Genomic DNA, 25,906 nt, shown 5'->3' with positions numbered 1-25,906 from the left:
TACTAAAAGATTCTTAATTTTATTTGTGTTCTGTCTACTTAATTGCGGGAATCCGATGTATTTGCAGTACTGGGAACAATAAAGTATTGAATAAAGTAACAATTAAGTATATATGATGAGTATCAATAAAGTATATTTGAACTTGAATTTGAGCCCACTAGGGGCGAACTCTTTTATCAGATCGGAGAATCCGTTTGCCTCCAATCGTACTCTTTTATTGGTCACGTGACTTTTTGGAGTCTCCGAAACCTCCTTTCTGTCGAGGTGGTGTGATTCGGATTTTGTGTGGAGCCAACCGGAGATTTCGGACGGAGACTTCGGAGGTCATAAAAGAGTACGCCCTAGGTGGTGGTATTGGAAGACACCAGGTGGTTCGATCGACTTAATATGCTCCAGCGCCGTGGCGCTGTCGCAAAAACTGAGAGAGACCCCAAATAACCTGTCCTTGTGGCGTCGGGAGTTGCGCCTCTGGCACGTGAGTATATTCCAGCAGCTCAAACTTGCCTAGGGTCACATTTTGCGGGTGTCTCCCGCGTGCGGGGATTTCGTCTGAATGACGTCATTAGGAGATATCCCTTCACCAAAACACTTCCGGGTCAAGAAAATGCAGAATGGTTACGAAATTAGATCGTTTCTTTCGAAAAATCGTAAATAAGTGGCCCGGAAAACAAAGATTCGGTGTTTATAGATTTCTGCCCGCATTCTTGTTGCTGGGAGCTGGTCTGGAGTTTTGTATGATACGCTGGCACGTCGGGGAAGTCAATTTCTGTAAGTCAAAACAGTCGTCAATTCAATTCTAATTAATTTTTGTACGACAGACCCCCACCTGACTCGGCGAATACCACTAGAATTTGTATAAACCTTCAGTACCACTGATTCGTCAATCAGCTAAAATTCTATTAAAATTCCAATGTTACCTAGTTCCCTGACAGCCTGATAGTCAAGTAAATTATTTTATTTTCTGCAGTTCAAATGCTATTAGACAGAGTGAGGAGGCGTCTTCTGTATTCACAAAAAGTATAAATTGATATCATGTATTCATGTTCTATTTTACAGATAGAATTTATAAACGCAATCAAATTAAGAAGATTATTCAAGCAGAAATTGATTCTGGTGAACTGTAACAGGAACAATACCGGTACAATGCCTGCTGGAACTTCATGGACCAGATACATCAGTTTCCTTGGCTCAGCTATGCTTGCTATGTTCGTTGGTTCTCAAATCGTCCATGGGTTCTACAATCCCTTAGATGTGAGTTGGAAAAAATCATTGCTGAAATTGTCTTTAAATGTTAGGAAAATGAATCACTGGAAAAAAGCTACAATGGAAATCAGAGACTTTTGGTGAAAGTTTAATTCTGATACATCCTCCCCGGCAGGGATTTGAACCTGATGGCATCGAGATTGCCACAGTACGAAACCCTGCCACACTAGACCGAGTGCGCAGCTACACGCCCAGCTTAGATGATGTCATTTTCAGCCAATCTGATATTCCGTTTTATCTTAGTCAGGGTTTTCCTATTTATATTTCTTCCGTGAAATTTACCTCAGCGATTATACAACGAGCAATCTGATCGGTGCCGCAAGTTTTCATGCGGCAAATCTGCGCATGTACCTACGCACCCGGTCTAGTGTGGCAGGGGTTCGTGCTGTGGTTGAGTGTAGCGATGCCATCAGGTTCGAATCCCTGCCTTGGGAGGATGATTTTGATACTAAGTGTCCAATTCATGAAAACTACACCATTTTTTAAAGGTTACATGATTTTAAATCCAGAACTAAGATTGAAAATATAGAGTCTAGCATTTCTATGAGCTAGTGCTGTCTATTCAAGGTTCCAGCCATATCTGGATATAGTCATCTTCAGGAAAAAACTTATAATCATATTCGTTATCATCTTTGGTTTTTACTTTCAGGATTTTGAAAAAACTTTAGAAGCAGAAAGGGATAAATACCGCAAAGAAATTGAAGCTATGAAACTGCAATCTCAACAGTCTAAGAAACCTTCGTGACAAGATTTTGTTTAAAAAGTCATTGATTTGTTACTTCACTGTGTTTTCTGTAATATTGAGTCAATAAGAGTTTGTTTGTTGTTCTAGCGATGTATAAAGTGTGATTGAATACACAAACATTTTTGAATACAACAAAAATCGTATATTTTATCGCTATTTTTTACAATTACTAGATTATGTCAGACCGACCCGGTCCATAGCAAGTCTACTTGGGGCTATTTTTTTTCTAAATAGCCCTAAAGGCCCTGATTTCTTTCCTACTTTTCATGAAAATATTTAAGAAATGCACTTTTTAACAAATCAGGAAATTTGTACAGCATCCACAAGTGGTAAGCCGACTGGTAACCAAGGGTCCAGTTCCACAGTTCTGATTAACATAAACACTTACTCACAACTGTGGCACTGGGTAGTTTTCTTAGGACTGCCACTAAGCTAAAGCAGTTCCTCGAACCCCTTGACCCCGTAACGTGGAGGCCGTTCAGTTAAATGTTTTCAGCGCTGTTTTTAAAAGCCCGAGAATTTTCTCGAAAACATTGCCGAGGAATTTCGCAGGGTGCTTTAAATTTTAGACCGTATTGGGCAATACGGCTACGGTCTGTATCCACCCCTGGTGGCTAAAGTGACAATCAAAAAGATTGTTAATTTTGCAATTATTCTTCGGCAGCTCAACACTCGCTTCTAACCGGTCAACAAGTGTCAGTGTGTCCGGTTTAAAGTGTTCAACTGTATTGCCAATGATATAATCGATTATCATCTTTTGCGGACATACTCGTCTCTGCACCATGTTGGTGGGAATATAGTGTTGAAAAAAGGGGTGGATTGCAAGATAATGAAAACCATTGACTGGTGAACTAACAAAGTTCAGAGAAGCTAATCAACTAAAAAAATAGAGACTTTCAAACAATTATATTTACTCTCATACAACAATTATACAAAATGCCAGGCTTGTGCTCGAGGAATCATAACTTAAGTTCCTCAAACATGTGGACTGATTTCAAAAACAATCCTATCAGGGACGTATAAACAATATACTATAGTTTATACGTCCATGGTGAAACCAGACTCTAAGACGGAAACGTCTATGGCCCACAACCATGGACTCTAAACTGTGAGAGTCCATGGCTCCCCGCACTAAAACCAGAGATAAACCTGGCCAAATACTCTGGAAAGCGTAAGATTTTAAGTAATCAATTTGATTAACATTTTGACTCTTTAAAGTTGACCCAGTTCGCCGCCTATCTACGTTAGGCCTTACATCAATTTTTCATGATCCCGAATGTCTGAATGTCTAAGACTATTAATTTGACAATTCATGAAGTCACTCGCCGGGCATGGGCATAAGTGACACTTGGCTATTTCATGAAATATGAAGCATTCAAATCATATCAACTATTCAAATGACAATGTGAGATTTAGGATATTCTGTTTATACAAAAAAAACTGCATAACATATCTCCAAAATGTAAACATTAAACTGGACATAAAACAATTTCAATTTCAATCTCTAATTTCATTTCATTAACATTGTTTGAACAGGAAAACCGAAATTTTGTATCATGTAATTTCTACAAATGGGTGAACTCAGAACTGTATTCAAGCATTAAAACTAGACATAAAACCTACAGATTCACTCTGTAAAGCTTGACATTAAGCTAATCAATCTTTATTTATCAAGATAAGAGTTTTTCCAACTTTGCCCGAGATTTTCAAACATTATCAACGTTATTTTCTTCACATTGTTACGTTTAATGCAAAGAATTTTGAAGGTTTTTCAATTAAGATACATGGAGTATCATCATATAGATATTGTTCAACTATCCATTTGAATATAGCTAAGTAAATTACAAACAACTGATTGCTGAGATATCTACAATTATGACTTTTTCGATATTTGAAATGCAGGGTCTGATCTTAGTACTTGTCCGATTGCCCGGGACAAGTATATTCTCATCAGGGCAAGTAGGTTATCATTATCATTTGTCCCCCGGGCTAGTGCAATTTTATGTCACAAAGCTTTTTTCCCACTCGATACAACGGATGATAGTGCCACCAATCGGAATGCCTGTGAAGGGCAAGTAGCTTTTGGAGGGGGGCAAGCGAAATTTCAGATATGCTTGCCCCGGGCAAGTGGCTTTCATTCCTTAGATCGGACCCTGAAATGCTTCTTGTGCAGATTTGGATCAGGCCCATATATGCGCCATGCAGATGGTCTAGTGCCTTAATTCTAAGCTCTAGATCTGACAGTCATTGATGTCACTCAGTACACACTGTAGGCAGATAATGATGTGAGGCATTGTCGTCCTAGTTTGCGTTCCCTGTGTGAGGGCACGTAGGGACATCATTTCCTGGCCGACTCTTACCTGCCATTCTTGACACGTGACCGGCAAAGGAGAGCCGACGCTTTCGGATATTAGTTTTGTTCCATAAAATATTAAAAATCGAGAGAGAAATCGGCCCTGAAATAAAGAATGGATTAAATGCTGAAAAATAGAACGGATTAATTAACACAGAACAGTACAGGACAGTACGGAGACGAACAGTAACACATAAAACATAAAGACGTCGTTCCTCAGGAAGCAGGAACAGGAGCGCAGCGAAGATCGCCAGGATCATGATCGCCAGGAGAATCCACGGAAGCATGTTCACAGTGTGAGATAGCCGAGGTGAATGAATGGTTTCCTATGCTTAATACATACTGTGGTCAGCCGGTGACGTATTCAATAGGGCGTATAAATGATATCAACAACTCTGAAAAACCGCAATTGTTACTTGAATACGCGCCAGTAGCCAGCCGAACCATTCCGTGGAATTTTAAGGCCATATAAAGTAAATTACTTGATTCTCGACTCTCGAATTTAGCGCCGCCTGGTTTTTTTCAGTCTGTTGCGGTCGGCTCCAGTCAGTCGGCTCCGGTCGGTAGGCTACAGTCTTCGAGCATCAGTCGATCGTTCGTCTGGGGTCCTAACCTGGGCAAAAGCTTGAAACCGAGTTCGATTTAAAAGGTTACATCCTTTATAAATATAAAATTTGTTACAATTTCTTGTGGAAATAAAATATTATTATTATTATTATTATTATTATTATTATTATTATTATTATTATTATTATTATTATTATTATTATTATTATTATTATTATTATTACAGTCCTCAAATAATAAACACGAACGCCGGCTGGAGTCCAGACTTTTTCAGACCCGATCGACGCCGCCGGAGCACACGAAGTTTCCTTCGCCGATCGGGCTGAAAGTTGAGGAAGGCAAATTTTATCAAATCAAATTTGATCACGATTGGTATAGAACACTATATCCGTGTTGACGCGATGTAGAGAGAATCCCACAATGATAATAAAAAGTCCGAAAATGGACTTTAGTAGCCCCATTTTTCGGACTTTTTATTATCATTGTGGGATTCTCTCTAAATTTGAGTAAAATCGTTTTTATCTTGTCATAATCAAATTTGATATGGTCTAATTTTTGAATTCATCACGGCATCTTCAAATTCGAAATCGATTTGTCAAATCATCAAATCCCGCCGAAGGCCGGGTGATTTAATACGATTTGAAGATTAGACTCGCAAATTTGTTTCGAAAAACTGATATGAATGTCAAAACTGAAAGAGAAACCTGAAACTCATTCATAGGAAATAATATTTTTAAAAGTGGGACAGTATTTGTCAGTCGTTTGTGGAACAGGCGTCAGATTCAAGTCAGTGCTCTTTATTTGGACTACACGTGAACTAGCAAATTATGATTAGGAAAATCGAATCTGATTTGACAAGATAGAACTCTCCCGCTAGTCTGTTATTCAAAACAAAAATTTAAAATATAGTAGTCTCTGCTTCGCCCAGCGAGTGAAAGTCAAGTTACCAGACAGTTTTCAATAGTGAAAGATTTCAAATAATAACAAGGCTAAAAACCGCGAGTTTTAGTCATCATTGGACCGAATTTACTCTCATTTTACTTGGTTGGTTTTGGTCGGCAATAATGTTAATTTTGGTCGGTATCATGATTTACTTTTAATGGTTCAATTTTGGTCGGTACTAATTTTACTTTTGGTCGGTATTAGACGGCTTTTTGGTCGGTATCAGACGGTTTTAATCAGTATTGACGGTTTTGATGCAATATATATACGGATGCAATAAATTTTGAATTGAAGTGGAAATTTAATTCAAAGTGTCGTGGAGACATCCGGTTTGTTGAATTGAATTGATTTTGTTTAAATCAACACATGTATTCCTTTCTTAAATGAAGAAATAGAAATAGATAATCACTGAACGAGAGATCGTGGACAAACTGCCACAATGTTCCCTGTAACGAGGTAAGATGATAAATGAAATAAGTTGTACAACTGAAATACGTGCGGTTTCTCGAAGTATGCTGACTTTTTTTACAAGTGACGGTCGGTCGGTGTCGAAGAAGTCAGAAGACGTCGAAGAAGAAATGCCGGCAAAAAAGGAAGACCAATCAACGAAAGAGTAGATTTTATGCCAGGTTACTACACCAGGCAGCGCCTATCACTGCTCCACACTCACCATCATTGACTAAATTGTTACTGTACTACTCTAGTCTAAGCCTAGTTAGTTACCTAATCGTTGGTGGTAAGCTTTTTATAATCGGATGAGCTTATACCAACAATGTGGTTTGTGAAAATATCCGATCGTGAAACTAAACCACAGTCAGGTTACTGACGAGTCTAAGCCTACCTAGCCGTCGTTCCACAAACAACTGTTGTTAGAGGGAACCGTAACAACGACTGGTATTCAGACTATTAGTGCACCTGTCTTATCTGCCGACCAGTTTAAGATGCATTTCGATTCCATGTGGCGCTAGTTAGCCTATTGATTAAATTGTTATGGATATCTTAGGTGCATCATTACTGACAACTAAACTGCAGTAGCTCCACGTCATCAGGGATAGTCTTGGGAAACAAACTGAGATAGATCAAGGTCTGAGTGCTGTGATTTATGAACCCCTGCTGGTTGTGTTCAGAGATATACCTGACACTGTTTGATGTTAGACGGTATTTTGTATACTTCAGATACGGTGGAATTGAAGAACAGACATCGGTGACTCCGGATAAAGCGAAATCAATTTTAGAGAAACTGAATGAACGAGCGAAAAAACGTAAACTCGCTCGAATAGAACAGCAAGAAAATAATCAGTTAGATTCAACCGTAGTTGGAGAGAAAAATAATGACGATATCACAGAAACTCCGGTGAAGAAAAAGTCTAAAACTGGAGATCTAAATTCACAGAAGAAAAAGACGTCGAAGAAGAAAAAACTCGCTTCGTCGAAACTTCTAAAAACACCTTTAACAAAAATAGAAAAACAGCTCGAACTCGAGGATGAGAAAATCTACGAGTCGGGAAACGAAAGTTTTCACACTCCGCAGAAATCTTCGATTGATGACGATGAGGAAGAGAATGATTCGGAATACGAGACCGCTGAGGATGAAACGTCATCCTCTACAGGAGCCAAGGAGGAACGAGCGGGAGCTGAGGAGAATAGCGCGGGAACGAATGAAATAGGAGGCTACACGGTTATCGGTAGTTTAGAAGAGGAGGTCAAACCAGAGGTAAATAGTGATTATAAACAGCTTAGAATGATAACCACACTCAAACGTGGTGAACGGATAATAAGATAGAAACCCACTATCTACAGATTAAAAGAATTTAAAAACACGAAATTATTTATTCAATCTAGAATATAGAATACACGACGTTTCGATCTCACTCTAGAGATCATCGTCAGGTCTGTAGATAGTGGGTTTTATCTTATTAGCTTTGTACGGTACTACACCGTTTGGTCCGACAGGTGAAGCTGACTAGAAATTGAATTCGAAACCCAAGTTAAATTCTGTCGTAGTTTCTTTCTCATCATCAGTATTTGTGTTACGTTTGTATTCTCGAGGGACACTGTCTTGAGCGATCCAATTCAAAACCGTGGAACTGGCTCCAGTTTCAAGAGAAAGAGTTAATTCAAACCTTCTGTTTCATCGCTTTAGCCTTATATTAATTGCTTCATAATTTCAATATCTACGACAATTGAAACTTAAACTGAAACTGGACCCTGGCGAGTGATATTTGTCCTAATTAATTGCTTGATGTATTTGATTTGAAGGTTGCGCGTATTTTGCCTCACTGGTTGTCGACTCCTAAAATCATCGACCGCGATATCAGTTCGTGTAAAGTCGCTCTTGATGACGCCGATTCCAGCTTAACTCAGGAAATGAAAGATACGTTGAAAAAACACGGAATAACGCATTTATTCCCCGGTAAATATGATTATTTTTCAACACGACCCGGTTCTACTGTTGAACAAGTGAAAATGAATTTAACACGTTTGCTGCTGCCCCAATTTTCACCATGAATACTGGTAGTTTTGCCGCTACTATGAGTCGGCACTGGAGCTATTACACAGTCGGCCTTTGCTCAAAATCGACCACCTAGCATTGAGAATGAAGCTGAGTTTGTTTACATTGCCAACCAATCAGGAACCGTGTCATTCCCATGTGTCATAGTGCAAATATCTAACTGTAAATAGGAAGAATCAGCTACAAATAAATTCTGGTGACAAAGTGTAATTGTAATCGGCAGGGAACGTATTATTAAAGAACTGTAGAATCTGGTCCAGTTCGTCTTTACGAAACTCCGGTTGAATATTGCGTCATCTGAATTTTCACTAATTCTTCTTTCAGTTCAAAATCAAATAATTCCGGAAATAATGAAATCGATTCGACCGACCTTTTACTCCGGTTTAGCCGGATACCGTCCGCATGATATTTGCTGTTCATCGCCGACTGGTAGCGGAAAAACACTGGCGTTTGTTTTACCTATCGTTCAGGTAAATCACTCAGATCTTTGTTGAACTTTTCTTGCTGCTGATTATTATTAATTGTTAAGTGCTGCTGAGATGATTTGAAAATTGCAGTGAGTTAACGGTTTTATGATAGTCTACAGTGAGCTGCATTAAGCTGTAGTGCTGATGTACTGATTGGGTCAAGCTTCAGATAACATGCTTTCTGAGACACTGGTTCATTCAGGAATCTGTGAGATTGCAGGCTGTAGTATAGTAGACCTCACCTATCTCTAAACTAAAACCTAACAAACTTAGTTACGGATAGGGATCATTCATTTATTACGTACGCATAAAATTTGAATTTTTCAACCCCCCTCCCCCATGTACACAGGATCAGCCATTTTTGCATATACATTAAGCATTACAACTCACTCACTGATTATCGCCTTTCATGTTCCTTCTCTTTGTTTTATTTGATTACCCCTTAGCTTGTCCTCCCGTTTTAATCACTTTAGCTTGTGTCTTTGTTTATTAATTACTTTAATCTACATTGCCCCTAGTTTGCCTTGCTTACTTTAGCATTGTTTTCTAGTTGTTATGTCATTACTTTAATCTATTCCCCTTTCAATATTTTAATCACTCACTCTGCTTCTATTGTTTTGGTCTTGTATAAATATCTTGTAATATTCTCCTGTACTCAGTACGCCTGATGATGGCTAATAGTCTTTAGCCGAAACGTTGCGCAAATATATATAACTCTTCTATTCAAGTTTCTCGTTTTGGCTGAACTTATTGTGGGATTTCTCTTGTTATTAAGCATTACAGTACGCAATTGCACTGACCCCTCCCCCCTCCCCTAATGCGTACGTAATAAATGAATGATCCCATAGCAAAATATGTTAGGAATTCAGAAAATGATTTCGTTTTTGAGTTAGTCAAAAGTCAAGAGTTGGCGCTATAGTCAGAGTTGGCGAGGTTAACTGTATTATTTATTCTATGTTTAAGGCTTTAAAGACGAGGGTCGCCTGTCGTTTACGAGCATTAGTCGTTTTACCCGTGCAAGAATTAGCGAGACAAGTTTATCAAGTATTCATGACGTATACTGCTGATACTAAGTTAAAGGTAAGCTCACAGTTCATTGATTACTATTTCTCGCAATCAAACAATCACAAGTTTTGTATTTGTAGGAATGATTTATTGTAATTCCTAGGTTTGCCTAATTGGTGGTGCTAATAAGAGTTTGATAGCTGAACAGCGGAATATTATACATTCCCGGTGAGTTCTGGTAGCTTTTTTTCATCAAATTCCTGACACTTTTCGAATTTTAAATATTTGTTGCTATTCTATATTGTAGAACGAATGAAAGTTTAGCCGATATTCTAGTAACGACGGCTGGGAGACTCGTAGATCATATGTTAAACACCGAAGGATTTAATGTTTCATATCTCAGATATCTGGTAATTTCAATATGATTTCAATGTTCTACCCTGTACGACTGTTAAACCCTTTTCTCTAGCCTTCATTTTATCATCCTATGTAAAATCCTTGTCCTCTATCTACTCTCTATATCTCCCTGTCTCTGACTCCTCTCTGTCTCCCTGTCTCTCACTCCCATCCCCTCTCTCTCTCTCTGTCTCTCTGTCTCTCACTCCTCTCTCACTCTCTCTGTCTCTGACTCCCATCCCCTCTCTCTCTCTCTCTGTCTCCCTGTCTCTCACTTCTCTCTCTCTCTGTGTCTTCCTGTCTCTCACTCCCATCCCTTCTCTCTATCTCCCTGTCTCTGACTCCTCTCTATCTGGCTCTCTCTGTCTCTCTGTCTCTCACTCCTCTCTCTCTCTCTCTCTGTCTCTCTGTCTCTCACTCCCATCCCCTCTCTCTCTCTCTGTCTCTCTGTCTCTCACTCCCATCCCCTCTCTCTCTCTCTGTCTCTCTGTCTCTCACTCCTCTCTCACTCTCTCTGTCTCTGACTCCCATCCCCTCTCTCTCTCTCTCTGTCTCCCTATCTCTCACTTCTCTCTCTCTCTCTGTCTTCCTGTCTCTCACTCCCATCCCCTCTCTCTCTCTCTCTCTCTGTCTCCCTGTCTCTCACTCCTCTCTGTCTTTCAGGTTATAGATGAAGCCGATCGAATGATGGACTACACAAATCAAGATTGGTTACAAATTCTCGAGGATTTGATGCTTAAACAACTCGGTTATGACAAAAAACATAATCCTTTCCATCAACCGATTACAGCTGCCAAGTAAGATACATATCACCTTAACCTACGTACATAATTGAGGCCTATTTCAACTTCGTTGTAAACTGCTTTTCTCATCTTTCACTTTTCAGTTGTAGTAATAGAGTCATCCCTGTAAGTTCTATTGTTCGAATTTCCACACATTCCAATACTAGTTTAGCAGCAAATACAGTACTGGTTATATACGCACCAAGCACGCTTATCTCGAGTTTCAACCCTTTTTTATTTTTCTAGGTTCAGAAGTTGTTGTTCTCCGCCACGTTGTCTCACAATCCTGAAAAACTGCAACAGCTCAACTTATTCATGCCGCGTTTGTTCACATCGGTCGTCGTCGACGAAAACAAAACTGAATCTAACTACGTCGGAAAGTATACGACGCCCGTCGGATTAAAGGTACCATCCGTACTCACCAGATACTGGGGGGATTTCATTTCCAATCTACAGTCAGGTCCAGTGTGAAGTCATCACTTTAGTTGCTCCAATTAATACTAGTATCAATCTGAAGTTCTGATTTACCACTTCTTTGAAAATGTCTCATTTCTGGTGGTCATTTTCAATTCATAATGTCTCTAGTGCAGTTTGAATATGTCTGAAGGGGGGTGCAGGTTACAGGTGGCTGGGGACAGTGCAGGTTACAGGCAGCCGGAGACAGTGCAGGATACAGGCTACATGATATGATATCAGGGTCCAGTTCCACAGTTCTGAGTTAAGATTTTACTCTTGAAGTTAACATTGGAAAAGAAATAACTTAAAATCAGAGTTAACTCGAACTCACAACTGTAAAACCGGGTCTTGCTGTACAACTGTTTATTTGATATTAAGTTCAGGGTTTATGTGTGTATTTTAGGAGTATTATATAGACTGTAAGGTTGACATGAAACCGATAGTGATTCTACATCTGCTTCACACGTTACACTTCACCCCGATGTTGATATTCTCGAATTCTCGAGATACGGTTCATCGATTATCGCTGACTCTACAACTCTGCAGCGACGATCTGAACATACACGAATTCACTTCAGATCTACGACATAAACGAGCGAAAATTCTACAGCAATTTAAAACCGGTAAAATTGATGTGTAAGTGATGTGTTTGTAGTTCATTTTCAGTTATAAATGTCTCAAGTGAAGCACTGAACACATGCGAAGTTTGGTCAATCAGCTTTTCAAAGTCTGCTGATAAAATTTCTGGTGTTTGTAGTTCATTTTCAGTTATAGATGTTTCGGGTGAAATCCTTTAGATTGTCTGAGGGGCTGTAGAGGCCTGTAGGGGCACAGGCTCCAGGGTGAAGATTTTCTGAAGGAGTTAAGGGTCCAGGGGCCAGTTGCTCAAAAGTTGTTTAGAGTTAACCAGTGGATAGTTGACATAGTGACAATTAAGAGAAATTAACACAAAATTTCAATTAAGTCTATTTATGTTCAAATTCAATAATTCAAAATTGCCAAATTCCTTTAATCGGTATTTCAAAAAGAATGTTGATATACACTCGTATTCAACCAGAAATATGAATTCTTTTCGTGTTGCCAGATTTCGGACTAACAAAACACAATTCACAGTAAAAATTTCTGGTCCTGTTGTCTGGAATAATTTGCCAAAAAGTTTAAAACAACTGTCGTGTATAGATACTTTCAAAAGAAAACTTAAATTGTATCTAATGAATGTGTAATTAATCTGTCTGTATCTGTAATCTATTACCAGATTGTAAGAGTGAATGAAAGATAGTGTGATTGACCGCCTGAGTGACTACGTGTGTGGGTGCATGTTGGGTGAAGGTGTATGACTGCATGTGTGTATGAGTTGAGTGAATCGGTGTATGCTAGGGGATTAGAGATTTTATAAGCCTTCATTGGCTTCATCTAATCTCCTCCGCATTATATTAAAACATTTCATATTTGTATATCTCTTTATGACATGTTGTAATTTTATTGTGGAAATAAATTTATTATTATTAAAATTTATTATTATTAAGAGTTTATTGTTACTATGGTATCTATCCACTGGTTATCTTTAACCAACTTTTGAGCAACTGGCCCCTGGGCTTCTGATAGTTTTAATTCAGTATCCAGGTTCCTGATACTTGCATTATTTTATGTCAAGTTTGCTCATTAAAGCCGTATAGACTGTATTGTAATTGAATATGTATTTGTAGGTTAGTATGCTCTGACGCAATGACTCGTGGTATTGATATCGATAATGTGAAATATGTCGTCTCTTACGAAGCTCCTCAGTATTTAACGACGTATACTCATCGTGTCGGACGAGCTGCTCGTGCCGGTAAACAAGGAACCGCTATTACGTTACTAGAGAAAAAACAGGTACGGCGCAGTTCGTATAATAAACCATTGATGAGTACGGCGTGTTGTATTTTGTATCCGTTATATGAAATCCTACACTAAGAATGAGAAGTAGATTCTGAAACGTTTCCTTGAGCAAGTGTAGTTTATAACATGTTTCCACTACATGCTAATAGTGGTAGTAGTCCTAATAATGCGTATTCCTGAAGATGACTATTAGGATAAAGTCGAAACGTTGAATAAACTACACTAGCTCAAGGAATACAGTATTCCTGAAGATGACTATTAGGATAAAGTCGAGACGTTGAATAAACTACACTAGCTCAAGGAATACACTATTCCTGAAGATGACTATTAGGATATAGTCGAAATGTTGAATAAACTACACTAGCTCGAGGAATACAGTATTCCTGAAGATGACTATTAGGATATAGTCGAAATGTTGAATAAACTACACTAGCTCGAGGAATACAGTATTCCTGAAGATGACTATTAGGATATAGTCGAAACGTTGAATAAACTGCACTAGCTCAAGAATTACAGTATTCCTGAAGATGACTATTAGGATATAGTCGAAATGTTGAATAAACTACACTAGCTCAAGGAATACAGTATTCCTGAAGATGACTATTAGGATATAGTAGAAACGTTGAATAAACTACACTAGCTCAAGGAATACAGTATTCCTGAAGATGACTATTAGGATATAGTCGAAACGTTGAATAAACTACACTAGCTCAAGGAATACAGTATTCCTGAAGATGACTATTAGGATATAGTCGAAACGTTGAATAAACTACACTAGCTCAAGGAATACAGTATTCCTGAAGATGACTATTAGGATATAGTTGAAACGTCGAATAAACAGCACTAGCTCTAGGAAACATTTTGGTCTCTATTTTTCACTAATTGTGGGATTTTATTTTATATTTGATATACTGAATCTTACAATGAAAGAGTGTGGCCTGATCATGAATGCGCAGGGTAGATTTGAGTACCACCTAATTGTGCTGTAAGTTGTAAGAAATCCTCTTTCTTCAGGTCAAATTCTTCAAAGGGCTTTTCAAAGAAGGTGGCAAAGTAGTCAATGAAATGATGGTTCATCCCAGAACGGTTCAGAAATTCGTACCTAGGTTTAAAAAGATATTACCAACTTTACAAAATAAGTTAGAGGTGAGTAACATAGTTTTTCTTTTTTCGCACCTCTAGTAAGTTCATGAAAGGATGATTTGATGCTTGAAAATTTTGATGCTTCGTTTCAGAATGAAAAAGAATCAAAGCGAAGTAACTTACAGCCTCGCAGGAAGAGCAACAACAACAAGAAAAGTTGATAATATGCAATTAATTGTCTTAAAATCTGAATTGATGAATACATTTTAATGTATATAGAAGAATATAAGCGTTTTGTTTTAAATTCTTGTGACTTGCTGTAAAGTGGACTTCATGAGGACGAAAAAGATGAATCTGAAGGAGGATATTGCAAAGGATGTTGGAAACAATGTTAAAAATCTGTGGAGCCTATTAACTATTAGAACTTATTTAATGATTAACGTGAAATAATGAACTAATTTCGTATCCAAACAAAGAACTATTGGAAGTAAAGCCCCGTTTATTGAGAATTTACCGCATTATCAAACCGATTTATTTCTGGTCACTGAAGTTCGTTGCTAAAGGTTCCACTGTAATTCCTGATTATCGAAAAGAAGAAGAGATGGAGCAAACCGTCATTTATGAAACTAGTAGCATTTATTATTCGTTAATTATCTTCATCCGAAGAGGAATATAGTAACTTCGGATACGATCTGACAGTTGGTCTGGTGGTGGTTTTATATCCGGTGCTGAATTCATCATCGCTATCAGAGTTCGATAGTTGAGGCTGCGGCGTCTTGCTCGTCTGTATCTGAGGAGTTGGCTGATTAAACCAAGATGATGAGTTTGACATGGACGACGATTTTGATGTCGATTTCGGTTCAGTAGTCGTGAAACTAGTATCAGAAGGAGATGCTTCTAACCATCTCTCATCTGAACAGTAAGACGATGATTTTGCAGGCTCATAGGAATAACAAGTTTGTTCGGCATTCTCATCACTGTTTAGATCTACATCTGAAAACTGGCTGCAACTTCTTGCTTTTTCTGACCTTTCTTCGGAAGCTGGGTAATATCGCTTAAGGTGAGAGTTCACATGTAAAGTTGTAGATCTTAGTTCTAGACCCCGCTCGGATTTCTCGTCCTCCATCTGTTCTGATAAGACAGCTCGTTCCAGTTCCGGAGCGCTACGACAGTGTTCCCTGAAATGTCGTTGTATCATCGCGTACATCGTCTGGAACGAATCGTTCGACCTCGTGTCGCAGATATTTTCGTTGTAAACATACGACGATACGGCAGCCGACAATGATTTTCTATCCTTTTTCTGTCGACACAAAGCGCATTCTATATGCGACCAGGACGGATAACTTTTCTTCGATATCGATTCATTACAGGACGCCGTCACCCATTCTTTGTCCATTTGAAACATCGGTTCCAGATGATCCAGTTCTTTAGAGTTTGAGATTCCAAAACCATCTCCCCGACGAGGAGCATCGCTTGTCCCGATCAGTTCATCTTCTGGCAGACATTCGGCAATAGCAGATAACGATGCTTCTTTTGGATTTAGTTGTTTTGAAGTTGCTGGCGTATCTCCATAAACGTCGCTTATTTGTTCGTCTTCGATCACGGTTATAGTTCTACAGTCGTGGAATGATGCGGACCACGGTGCTGCCTCCGTCGAAACTGTTTTAACCGGGTATAATATCGCTCCCGCTGACTGATGCCGCTGCTCATCTTCTACGATCGTATCCAAACTGGACATTTTACTAATATTATTGATATCAGAAGTTGAACTTTGGCACAAAGTTTTCTCCGACTCCGGTGCCATTTTGAAGTAGATCGTCAGAGCATTTGTGTTCTTCTCGACAGCCTTGAGACTATCAGTATCATCGGTGTCATTGCGCAGACGAGCTTCGTCCTCTTGTTCTAGCATTTTTGTCAGACTACTCTTACTACTATCACCGGTACTTTTCCCCCTCGTCGAGTGTGACTTTCTCATCGTCAACTCGTGTTCAGACGTTTGCGAGTCGAATTCGTCCAACGTAAGTTTTCCTAACATTTCAGTCACAGAATACAACGAATTCGCGCTCTTCCGTCCGTGCGAAGTGTCTTCACTTTTCTCCACATCATAGTCAACAACTTCAGATGTATCATTTTGAGAGTCGAGTTTTCCCAACTCTGAGTCATCAGTAGTAAAGCCACAACTCTCCACATTATGCAAGCAATAGTCGTCACTTTTCGCGGAGACCACGGTTGCAGTTGAATCAAGTGGTTGAGTCCTCGCCTCCGACACTATTTCGTGATCTTTCATTCGTTGTTGATGAATCCAGCTCCACTTATGCGACGGCATTTTGTGGTCGTCCAAATTTGACGAACTGCCCATATTTGAAGATGAACAAGTCCATTCTGAATCGGATCTTACTCGGACTATTGAGGATCCGGATAGTTTATCGTCAATGCATATATCTCGCTGAGAATCAGTCATAAATTCAGCCATTACTTCACGATTATCAGATTCAACCGAGTTGTCATTGTTGATATTGTCAGTATTTACTTCGATCCATTCCTGATAAAGCTGATAATCATTTTCATCAACTGATCCATCGACGCCGGCTTCTATCGGTTCCTGTTCATCATAAGATTTATCTGAGCTTTCTGATATCCAGCTACTGCTTCTTGCTAACTTGCTATCCCTATCAGATATACCAATTTCGTTGTCATTGTCATCTTCGTTGTCATCATCATCTATGACCATAGTTTCATCGGTGGTGTAGTGTGTATTAATGTTTTCCCATCCGGTCAGTTTCACGTTGATATATTCAACCGTATCTGTTAAACTAGTGACAGAACAGGTTAAATAACCTGTCTTGGAACTGAATGCTGAGCTAGTTCGAAAACTGGTGGTAGAATTACTCCCAGGACTGGTTTTTAAACTGGTCACTGAACTGGCCTTACAGCTTGTTACTGGACTAGTCAGGGAACAAGTGGAGCTACTCGTCGATGAACTAGTTGGAATAATAGTGGTAGAATGTCTCTCTGGAATGGTGGTCAAACTGGTCACTGGACTGGTAGTATAGCTAGTCACTGAACTGGCCTTACAGCTAGTCACTGAACTGGCCTTACAGCTTGTTACTGGACTGGTCAGGGAACAAGTCGAGCTACTCGTCGATGAACTAGTTGGAATAATAGTGGTAGAATGTCTCTCTGGAATTGTGGTCAAACTGGTCACTGGACTTGTAGTACAGCTAGTCACTGAACTGGCCTTACAGCTTGTTACTGGACTGGTCAGGGAACAAGTCGAGCTACTCGTCGATGAACTAGTTGGAATAATAGTGGTAGAATGTCTCTCTGGAATGGTGGTCAAACTGGTCACTGGACTGGTAGTATAGCTAGTCACTGGATTGGTGTTTCGACTGGTACCAGGACTGTTGCTACAACTACTGATCTCAGAACCGATAGTACAGCTGGCCACTGGACTGATGGTAAGGCTAGTTTCAGGACTGGTTGCTGAACTATTCGTCGAGCAAGTCGTAGAGGTGGTCTCTGAACTGTTTGTCGAACTAGTCGTATAACTACCTGAACCACTTGTGGAACTTGTTGCCGAACCGGTTGCTGAACCTGTCGCAGAACTAATCATTGAACTGGTTTTTGAACTTCCAGAATCACCGTAAGGTGAAGTATCCTCATTGCATGCGTATGAGTCAGAGCTGACGTCCGGTAAATCTACCCAAGCTGGTTCATTTTCTACATCAACAAAATCTTCATCATCGTCGCTATTTTCATCACTGGAACTGCTTCCAACTGTGAACGAGACGATAGTTCGTTTTTCAAAACTGTCCGAAGATTTCTGATTTGCCATTGGTGTTTTCTTGTACGCATCGACCTCAGAATTGGTATTCGACGCCATACATGAAAAACACGCAAAGCATTTTGTCGGCTTTGACTTAATTGTGGTCTTTTCGACAGTGGCAATTTGAGTTTCAAATGAATGTAGGCCTATGTCCAACTCCTCGATTTCATTAGGTGCGACCATTTCAGCGTCGATGGATTCAACAGTATTCTCTGAGTTTGTTGGCTTCGGCTCCAGAGACAATTGAGATTCGTCCTTTGTTCTTTCGTCAGTTTGTTCATCAACGTTCTCCGTAGCTTCATTATCTTCATTACATGAATTATCATAACTCTTATCACTCGCTATCACTGCTACATCATGGAGTTCAACTTCACGCTCTGATTTCGCCGGCTTCGGCTCCACAGACAATGGCGATACTTCCTTTATTCTTTCATCATTTAGTTCATCAACGTCCTCCGTAGTTTCCGCGTCTTCAGTACGTACATTCTCGTTAGACTGGTTCTCCATCTGGTCATCGATGAAGTCCTGATTATAGAATTCAACTTGCGCTCGAAGAATGCCGTCGGTCAACCAAAACCTCTCGTAGTTCTCATTCCAAACTTCATTCGCCATCAACTTGAATGAATCCAGAAATGAAACGGTTCGCATGTATGTCGCTCTAGGAAAAGCTGTTTTCGATTTATGGGACAATGGCATCGAAGCGATCCACTGTATTGTATTTCTAGTATCCTCTACGAATTCGTTTATCGTCGATTGCTGTCGAGCGATTTCGAAATCTTCATAATCGAGAAAACTATCATCGATGAGGTAGCCATCTTCTGGTTGAACGCCAATTTCATCTTCAGTACAAGAGCCTTCATTTTCATCTTCATTTGCTATTGATACATTAGAAGCGCCATTATCTATCACCGTCCCGACGAAATCGTAATTGCCACTTTTTATCTGCTGGTAAGCATCCTCTATTATATCCTCGGCCATTATCAGCGAGTACATATCGATATGTCGGACACAACGTTGACCGTATTTCTGGACATCCTTTTCACTGAGAACTACATTTTGAAACTGTTGTTGCTTCGTCATGTTCGGTTTAGTTTGTTGAGCTTCAGGTAATGCCGGCTCTCCGGCTGACGACGTGACGATCCATTTCGCATAGTTGATTATATCATCAGCTAGTTGTTTAGAGTATACAGCTATGTTCGTCGTACGCATTTCCTTCGACAGAAACGCTGCAGTAACCGCAGCATTCTGCGTGATGCTTACACTCATATCCTCAGCGTATTGTTTCAATAGACATTCATCCGTATTCCACCAATCGCTGGGCAATATGTCCTCGTAATAACGATTACGACAGTCCTTCTCGCCGTTGAGAAATCTATGTAATAATTCGTGTTCTTTCAGCGCGTTATTGTACAATCTAGTTGTGACGTCTATTTCATCGTGTGCTTCAAGTCTTATTCGTGTTTGGAGCGACAGCTTTTCGTCAGTCTTTTGTTCGTTAGACAAACTAAAACAGTACTTGTTCGATGAACGGCGCCTTGTTTTCAGGAGGACAGTCTCAACGAATTCGCTCATAAACTGATAATGACCGGGGTAAGGTGAAATTGTGTCATCGTCCTCCACGTCGACGTTTCTTGCTACATTCGAAATCGTTGCATTCAACGTCGAATAGCTCTTCGAGTATAAGAATTTCAACGCTAATTTAATCGAATTGTCTACAATTGTCTGGGCAGACCTTTTTAATTCTACCTCACATAGTCGATCGTCGTGGTTGACAATTTTCAGCGCGCTTCTAATGACATCGGCTACGATATCTATAGCCGACGCTGTATAGACTCCATCTTGTGCCTCCAACTCACAATATTCTATAATATCATACGATTCCAACTCGTATTCAGTTATACCTCTTTCTACCCAGTCGTACTCGTCCATAAACGGCGCAATCGGCGAATCCTCGACATCAACAGCGTTCGCGACAATCAAAGCTTTTTCGATAACGTTTGAAACGCAATCAACAACTGGTGCTTGCGCCATCACTAAATCTAACGCAGCGATTATAGCATCATTAACGATAGCAAAAGCGGACTCACGGCAGGCGACTATTTCTTCGAAAGATACTTCATGTTCAGATGTTCGGGTTTTTTCAATCACGTTTGAACCGTAATCAACAATGGGAGATTTTACCATCACTTCGTCTAACGCAGCCATTATAGCGTCATCTACGATAGAAAAGGCGGACCCTTGGTAGGCGACTATTTCCTCTAAGGATACCTCAAATTCGGATCTTTTGTTGATGTAATTATTTTCATCTTTAACAAAATGTCCAGCAGTCTTTGAAACATAATTTGTATCTTCAATCGAGTCTTCATTGTGAGCATCATCCATTTCTGTATTCATTAATCCATCAATTTCTTGACACGGATTTTCATGAGCTGAATCTTCACCGGGTTTCTTAATTTGGACATGTTCTGGTGTTTCCATTTCGAGAGCAAGTGAATTAAGTTCTTCTAAAGCGGCTTCGACGGCTCGCGAAACGAGAGACCGCGAAATAGAAGCAATTACCTCAGCGATCTGTGAATCTTCTAAACCCGAAACAGAATCAAACGTCGATTCTATTCTGGAATTATTCGCAGTAGGTTCTGGATGAGATGCTTCGCTATTTACAGCAGTAACGATATTCGATTCGCTACGATCGTATCTAAACGTGTCGAAGATGTACGACAAATTACCGCGCCCTACACTGTCGAGGGCTCCTCCGAACATACCCTGCGGTTTGATTTGCCACAACCATCCTTTCGGGCGTCCGGTGTCTAGATAACCACTGTTCGGACTGTTACAAGGCGCGTGAGGAGTTTTCATATGCGCCTGAACCTTTGAGCATTCATCTAATGACGACGACGATGACGATGATGAAGTATTCGGTGAGGATAAGAATTGTTCTAATTTGTTTAAACTGTCGTTGAAATCGTCCAGCAGTTGACCAGTAACAGGTGACGCAGTAACGGCTCGTGTTTCAGTCTCGGCTGCGAAATCATCCGGTTCGTTTTCCGAGCTGGAACTGAACACGTCGACATCAGTTGTAAATGTAGGTATAGTCGGAATACGTTCATCTCGAAGAAGTTCTACCGAACATTTCTTTGCTATTGAACCCAGCGGTGTAATGTACTGACTAGTTATCTCAGTATTTTCATCGGGACTTTGTTTCTCTTCATCAGTCGAGGAAATCTCACCGGATTCTGTGTTACATCGATCCAACCACTGGTTACAATAGGTTACCGACGATACGGTATCCGATACGGTAACCGGTAACTGTGGTTGTTTTTCGTTGTTTTTCGATATTTTATTCACTAAACCGCTCCAATATTCGAACAGTTTTACGAAACTGTAGCGTCTGATTTGTACAGCGGAACACGACGACTGAGAGCTATCGGTTAAACTGATATATGACGTCGAGTCGGAGGGAGTGAGATACCAGGTTGACGCGCTGTTACAGTCTGATTCTGATGATGTTGTTGAAACGCTCGGTTGCGATCTCGAACGCCTTACCGGGTTTCGTTCGGAAATATCCTCGAAGTTTAAATTCGATATGACCTCTACTTCGTATTTTCGAATTTCTGGTATGTAAGAATCCCATTGCAAAGAATTCTGACTGGATAATTCTGAAAAAAGGAATAATCATATCACATTGTTTCTTTTTTCGATTGTGCTGTTGAGGCCATTTCCCCAGGCATGGCTTAGGTTTAAGGATAATCTAAAACCATATGAATTTTATAGTCAAAATAACAAGCGACCAGTCGTAAGACCCTTTAGACCAATTTTGTCTGATATATTAAGTTTGATATATCGGAACCGCCCGTTTCCGACATTCGCACCAGTTCGTTTGGTAATAGTTTTTGTTGAATCATTATTGATTACATTTGATGCAGTTTTTATCATACCTTCGAATTCGATTTCCATTTTGAACTCAGAAAACCGTTCGAGAAGAAAAAGTCTAACCCATCAAGAAAGATGATCTCTGGTCGGTAAGTAGAAACAAATATATGATGGGAATATGACTGACAATCCACAGTCACTAACTCACGGAATCCTAAACGACTTACGGAGGATATCAGTTGCCTAGTGATTTGGTTACTATGATCGGTTGCTACGTTAAACTGCTCCATTGGTCGCCTCGGATACACATTTATTAGTCTTGGTAACAGGACGGCTAAGAACCCCAGTTCCACAGAGTTCTGGGGCCTGCAGTTTTGCTCAAAAGTTGATTCGAGTTAACCAGTGGATAGTTGATCCCCCGGTTATCTTTAACCAACTTTTGAGCAACTGGCCCCAAGGTTGAATTCGACATAATTCACTTTCAATGCAAGGCGGAAATCTTAACTCACAACTGGGGAACTGGCTCTAGGTGGCTCTCCTCGTAACATTGTAAGTGTTCATGTATTAATCCATTGTTCGTTTGTAATCGAATTCTGAAAATTGTAGATTTCCATGTAGATATTGTCAAACACTGAAGAAAAGTGGACGAAATAAATAAGAGAAATCGTCGGTTTATTCATCAGTTGTCTTTCTGTTTTATTCAGTACAGACCCAGCATATAAAAAAGATATTCACGAAAAATACACTACAAGAAAATATTCGATTTTCACCATCCAAAATATGCAACATACTATATAAATACAGGAGACAGTATCACTGAAAATTCAGCGGTGACAATCACCGGCCTAAAAGCTTTCCCTTTCGGGCAACCGATTAATACCGGAAAAAATGAACCCTCAAATGAACCCTCAAATGAACCCTCAACTCAACGGATGGTTTCCCCGTTTTAGCGCACAATCTGCTGCTATAGATGTTCGGCTATGTTGACCCTACGTATCCCTAAATCATTGATATTAAAAACCTTCTCGGTCAGTTTTCGACCCTTGTCCGTGTAGATATGATGGTATAGATGTTTAGAAAAAGCGGACGGATGTATAGACAATTGTTTGAATCGAATCGCCTTCAAGGTATTACAGATGGCGCCCTTGTCGAAGGAGCCCCTATGTTGGCAGTTTTTCCTAACAACATTCGCGGCAGTGATGTCATAAATAGGGTTAAACTGAGACCAGCTCGCTAGATAAACCGACTCGCATAAACTAGCGTTATTAACACGAGTAGGGAATCGACTCTGGTAACTGGTCATTACCGAATCGACCATCAGCGAACCGGTTTTCCATATGACGTCGTCGAGGTCTTTGAATTCGGGAAGTTGTTCGATGATCGTTTTCAGGAAAGGATGACCGGCGGTGGACATCATTAACGCGTTTAAAGGTATACGATTCAGGTCGAACAGCGCGTACGTGTGGACGGCGTTCTCCTCGGGAATAACGAACGTGTGAACTTCGGTTAAGGGATCTAACGGTCGTAACGCGACGACATCCAAATCGGCGTAAACTCCTCCGAATTCGTGCAGGATGAAATAACGCATCGCGTCTGCCCGGTTGATCGGCTGCGAGTAGTTCGCGTAGAGCGACGCGTATTTCGGGAATCGACCCTTGACCAACTGCTCGGCCAAAGCGTCCGTCCAAAACCAATATTCCCAATCGCCGTGATGTTGAATCCACTTGAGAATTGTGGATTTGTAAACCGACGGGATTCGATGTTCGTCGGTCCACGTTTGGTGAATTCGGCGTGGTATTTTCGCGCACGATGACTTCAGATTGTTCGCGTTTAGCAATGTCTCTAATAACGTACCTGTATTGAAGAAAAAAAAAAAATTTTTGAAAATGGTCCACAGCATTTTTTGAGTTGAAACGTCAACATCCTCTATTTAGTTTTTAGTTTATTTTTCGAGGTTTTTCCTTCAATTGAGTTATAGACAGTCACTTGCAGTTAATAAACGGATCCATACAATTGATAATAAATTGAGCTTATTGTTTTCATTTTTCGAGATACGGTAAATACTAACTACTTCTTCAGAAACGATCTATGGGTTCGTTTAACAACTTCTAAAACTGAGGACACACATCAGACTGACCGGTAACAGTCACACATAATCTACGGAAATCAACGTACCTATATGTTTGGAATAAACGGGCGGGATTTTGATTTCGTTTAACGGTATACCGACGTCTGTGTACACTACGGTTTGATACGATGATGTATTGCACTTATTCGTCACTATCGCATTCGCAGAATCGACCGTTCTTTTCATGCTTTGGTCCGCAACGAAAACGATAATACACGTAATAGCAATACAGACCAGTATCCCGTAGTAAGCTTTTCTAAAATGTTTCATATTCAGTTTGCGCGAAGATCTGAAAACGAAAAACAAAAAAGCCAAATCAAAACACATTTAGACACAGTTTTCACAATAAGATCGCCAAATATGGTTGAGAAAGACACACAGCTAGGACAAATCAACTTAGCTGTGCCTAAGCCTAACTGCATGGGTCCCGTTATCTTAATATTACAATTCTGAATTTGAATTCAAGCTTAATTCAGACCCAGGTCCATGTTTGTCTTCACACATTTACAGATGAACTCAGTTCCGTTGACTTAAGATTAAAATATTCTAATATTAAAAAACGAACTGATTATATAATACAAACTATTGGTGGTAAAACCAATCTCTCAGATCTATAGAACATAGGTCTTAAACCGCATCTACATTATGTCCATTGTCTATAAAGGTTTACCTACTTTTCATGAGCTAAAATGCGCACGTCTCACTAAACTCGGTTACAAAAACATATAGGCCTTATACGCACTTAGAAAAAATGATTATCCAAGATATCGAATTTTAAACCGGTTCTTTTCTACGCGATGTAATTAATGCACGTATTTTAAATAAATTGACTCGAGGCGAAAATCTTTATTTAAAAAAAATTGACGCTTCAGCTCAACTCTATGGACCATTAATTGCGATCCCTGTGACCACGATCCCTGACCGTTACACAGTTTATTCAGTTTAGTTTATTTAACATTATTTCTATGATCATACATCAATTAATTCCGATTTTCGTTAAGTCATCATACGTGTTATAACCCTAAACTTATCTGACGATTAATTAAGAAAAAAGGCAAACTCATGGGCGCGCGTTTGAGCGAAAATTATACACCTATAACCCGCAAAGAGAATCACTTCACTTACGCCGTATGCGCTTATTATCCATGGACGACTCTTGACCGATTCGTGTAGACGTTATAGGGACGTGTACTCAACGCCGCGCCGCAATTGACTGCCATTTGACGGCAAATGTACGGTACGCATGGGGTCAATGTGTGAACTTTACGAACCAGACAACATACTGTATATAACAGTATGGTATTTTGACCAGTTGAATCTTGTTTTGTATATCGTTTAATTGTTCGTGTTTTACAGCAAACGGGTTCATTGTACAATAATGGACGCTTTCGAATTGTCATTTTAAGTGCTATACAAGCTCTCAACGACCCACACGAATTTGACCAGAAATTTTAAACGCAGATCTTTTTGCGGACGTGTCTAATTTGATCAAATCGATAATCCTTCGCCGAGTCCGGCACTGTCAACGGTCTTGACGGGCGTCAGATTTTTATACGCCCGTGAGTTACAACCAGTTAGGCTTAACAATCGCTACTTGTTTCCCAGTCTGCTGAACAGCCACTACATTCTTGAT

The 25,906-nt window shown here is 39.9% G+C and overlaps 3 protein-coding genes across 4 annotated transcripts; 2 read left to right on the top strand and 1 right to left on the bottom strand.

The window, feature by feature from the left end:
• Positions 1-567: 567 nt before the first annotated feature.
• Positions 568-2,135, top strand: LOC141913029 (ubiquinol-cytochrome c reductase complex assembly factor 5-like). Of its 2 annotated transcripts, XM_074804468.1 has the most exons (3): positions 630-768; positions 1,057-1,251; positions 1,913-2,135. In XM_074804468.1, exons 2-3 carry the CDS (start codon positions 1,144-1,146, stop codon positions 2,006-2,008), a joined length of 204 nt encoding a protein of 67 aa, XP_074660569.1. In that variant the 5' UTR covers positions 630-768; positions 1,057-1,143; the 3' UTR covers positions 2,009-2,135. The 2 variants fall into 2 exon arrangements, with proteins under 2 accessions (XP_074660568.1, XP_074660569.1); XM_074804467.1 differs by lacking the exon at positions 1,913-2,135 and having other exon boundaries at positions 568-768; positions 1,057-1,246.
• Positions 2,136-6,212: 4,077 nt separating this feature from the next.
• On the top strand, positions 6,213-14,731 carry LOC141912716 (ATP-dependent RNA helicase DDX51-like). Its single transcript, XM_074804064.1, has 14 exons — positions 6,213-6,326; positions 7,047-7,584; positions 8,130-8,283; positions 8,707-8,852; positions 9,813-9,929; positions 10,018-10,082; positions 10,162-10,264; positions 10,914-11,047; positions 11,137-11,158; positions 11,279-11,437; positions 11,892-12,124; positions 13,195-13,360; positions 14,381-14,512; positions 14,602-14,731. Exons 1-14 carry the CDS (start codon positions 6,310-6,312, stop codon positions 14,668-14,670), a joined length of 2,055 nt encoding a protein of 684 aa, XP_074660165.1. The 5' UTR covers positions 6,213-6,309; the 3' UTR covers positions 14,671-14,731.
• An 8,378-nt stretch (positions 14,732-23,109) lies between these two features.
• LOC141913367 (uncharacterized) lies at positions 23,110-25,465 on the bottom strand. The gene is made up of 3 exons (XM_074804872.1): positions 25,399-25,465; positions 24,321-24,562; positions 23,110-23,999 (listed from the first exon to the last, which is right to left on the bottom strand). The coding sequence occupies exons 2-3, from the start codon at positions 24,541-24,543 to the stop codon at positions 23,110-23,112; spliced, it is 1,113 nt and encodes a 370-aa protein (XP_074660973.1). The 5' UTR covers positions 24,544-24,562; positions 25,399-25,465.
• Between the last annotated feature and the right edge of the window lie 441 nt (positions 25,466-25,906).

Source organism: Tubulanus polymorphus, chromosome 11 (genome assembly GCF_964204645.1).
Source record: "Tubulanus polymorphus chromosome 11, tnTubPoly1.2, whole genome shotgun sequence".
NCBI lineage: Eukaryota > Metazoa > Nemertea > Palaeonemertea > Tubulaniformes > Tubulanidae > Tubulanus > Tubulanus polymorphus.
Note: the sequence above shows the minus strand (reverse complement) of the source record. Positions and strands in the feature narration are given on the sequence as shown.

Bases quoted from the DNA above. Each gene is read 5' to 3' on its own strand.
- LOC141913029 (XM_074804467.1), top strand. From the start codon at position 612: ATGGTTACGAAATTAGATCGTTTCTTTCGAAAAATCGTAAATAAGTGG. The intron at 769-1,056 runs GTAAGTCAAAAC...TCTATTTTACAG, and splicing joins CGTCGGGGAAGTCAATTTCT to ATAGAATTTATAAACGCAAT.
- LOC141912716 (XM_074804064.1), top strand. The intron at 11,438-11,891 runs GTACCATCCGTA...TGTGTATTTTAG, and splicing joins CGACGCCCGTCGGATTAAAG to GAGTATTATATAGACTGTAA. The intron at 12,125-13,194 runs GTAAGTGATGTG...ATGTATTTGTAG, and splicing joins AAAACCGGTAAAATTGATGT to GTTAGTATGCTCTGACGCAA.
- LOC141913367 (XM_074804872.1), bottom strand. From the start codon at position 24,543: ATGAAACATTTTAGAAAAGCTTACTACGGGATACTGGTCTGTATTGCT. The intron at 24,000-24,320 runs GTACGTTGATTT...TCTTCAATACAG, and splicing joins CGTTTATTCCAAACATATAG to GTACGTTATTAGAGACATTG.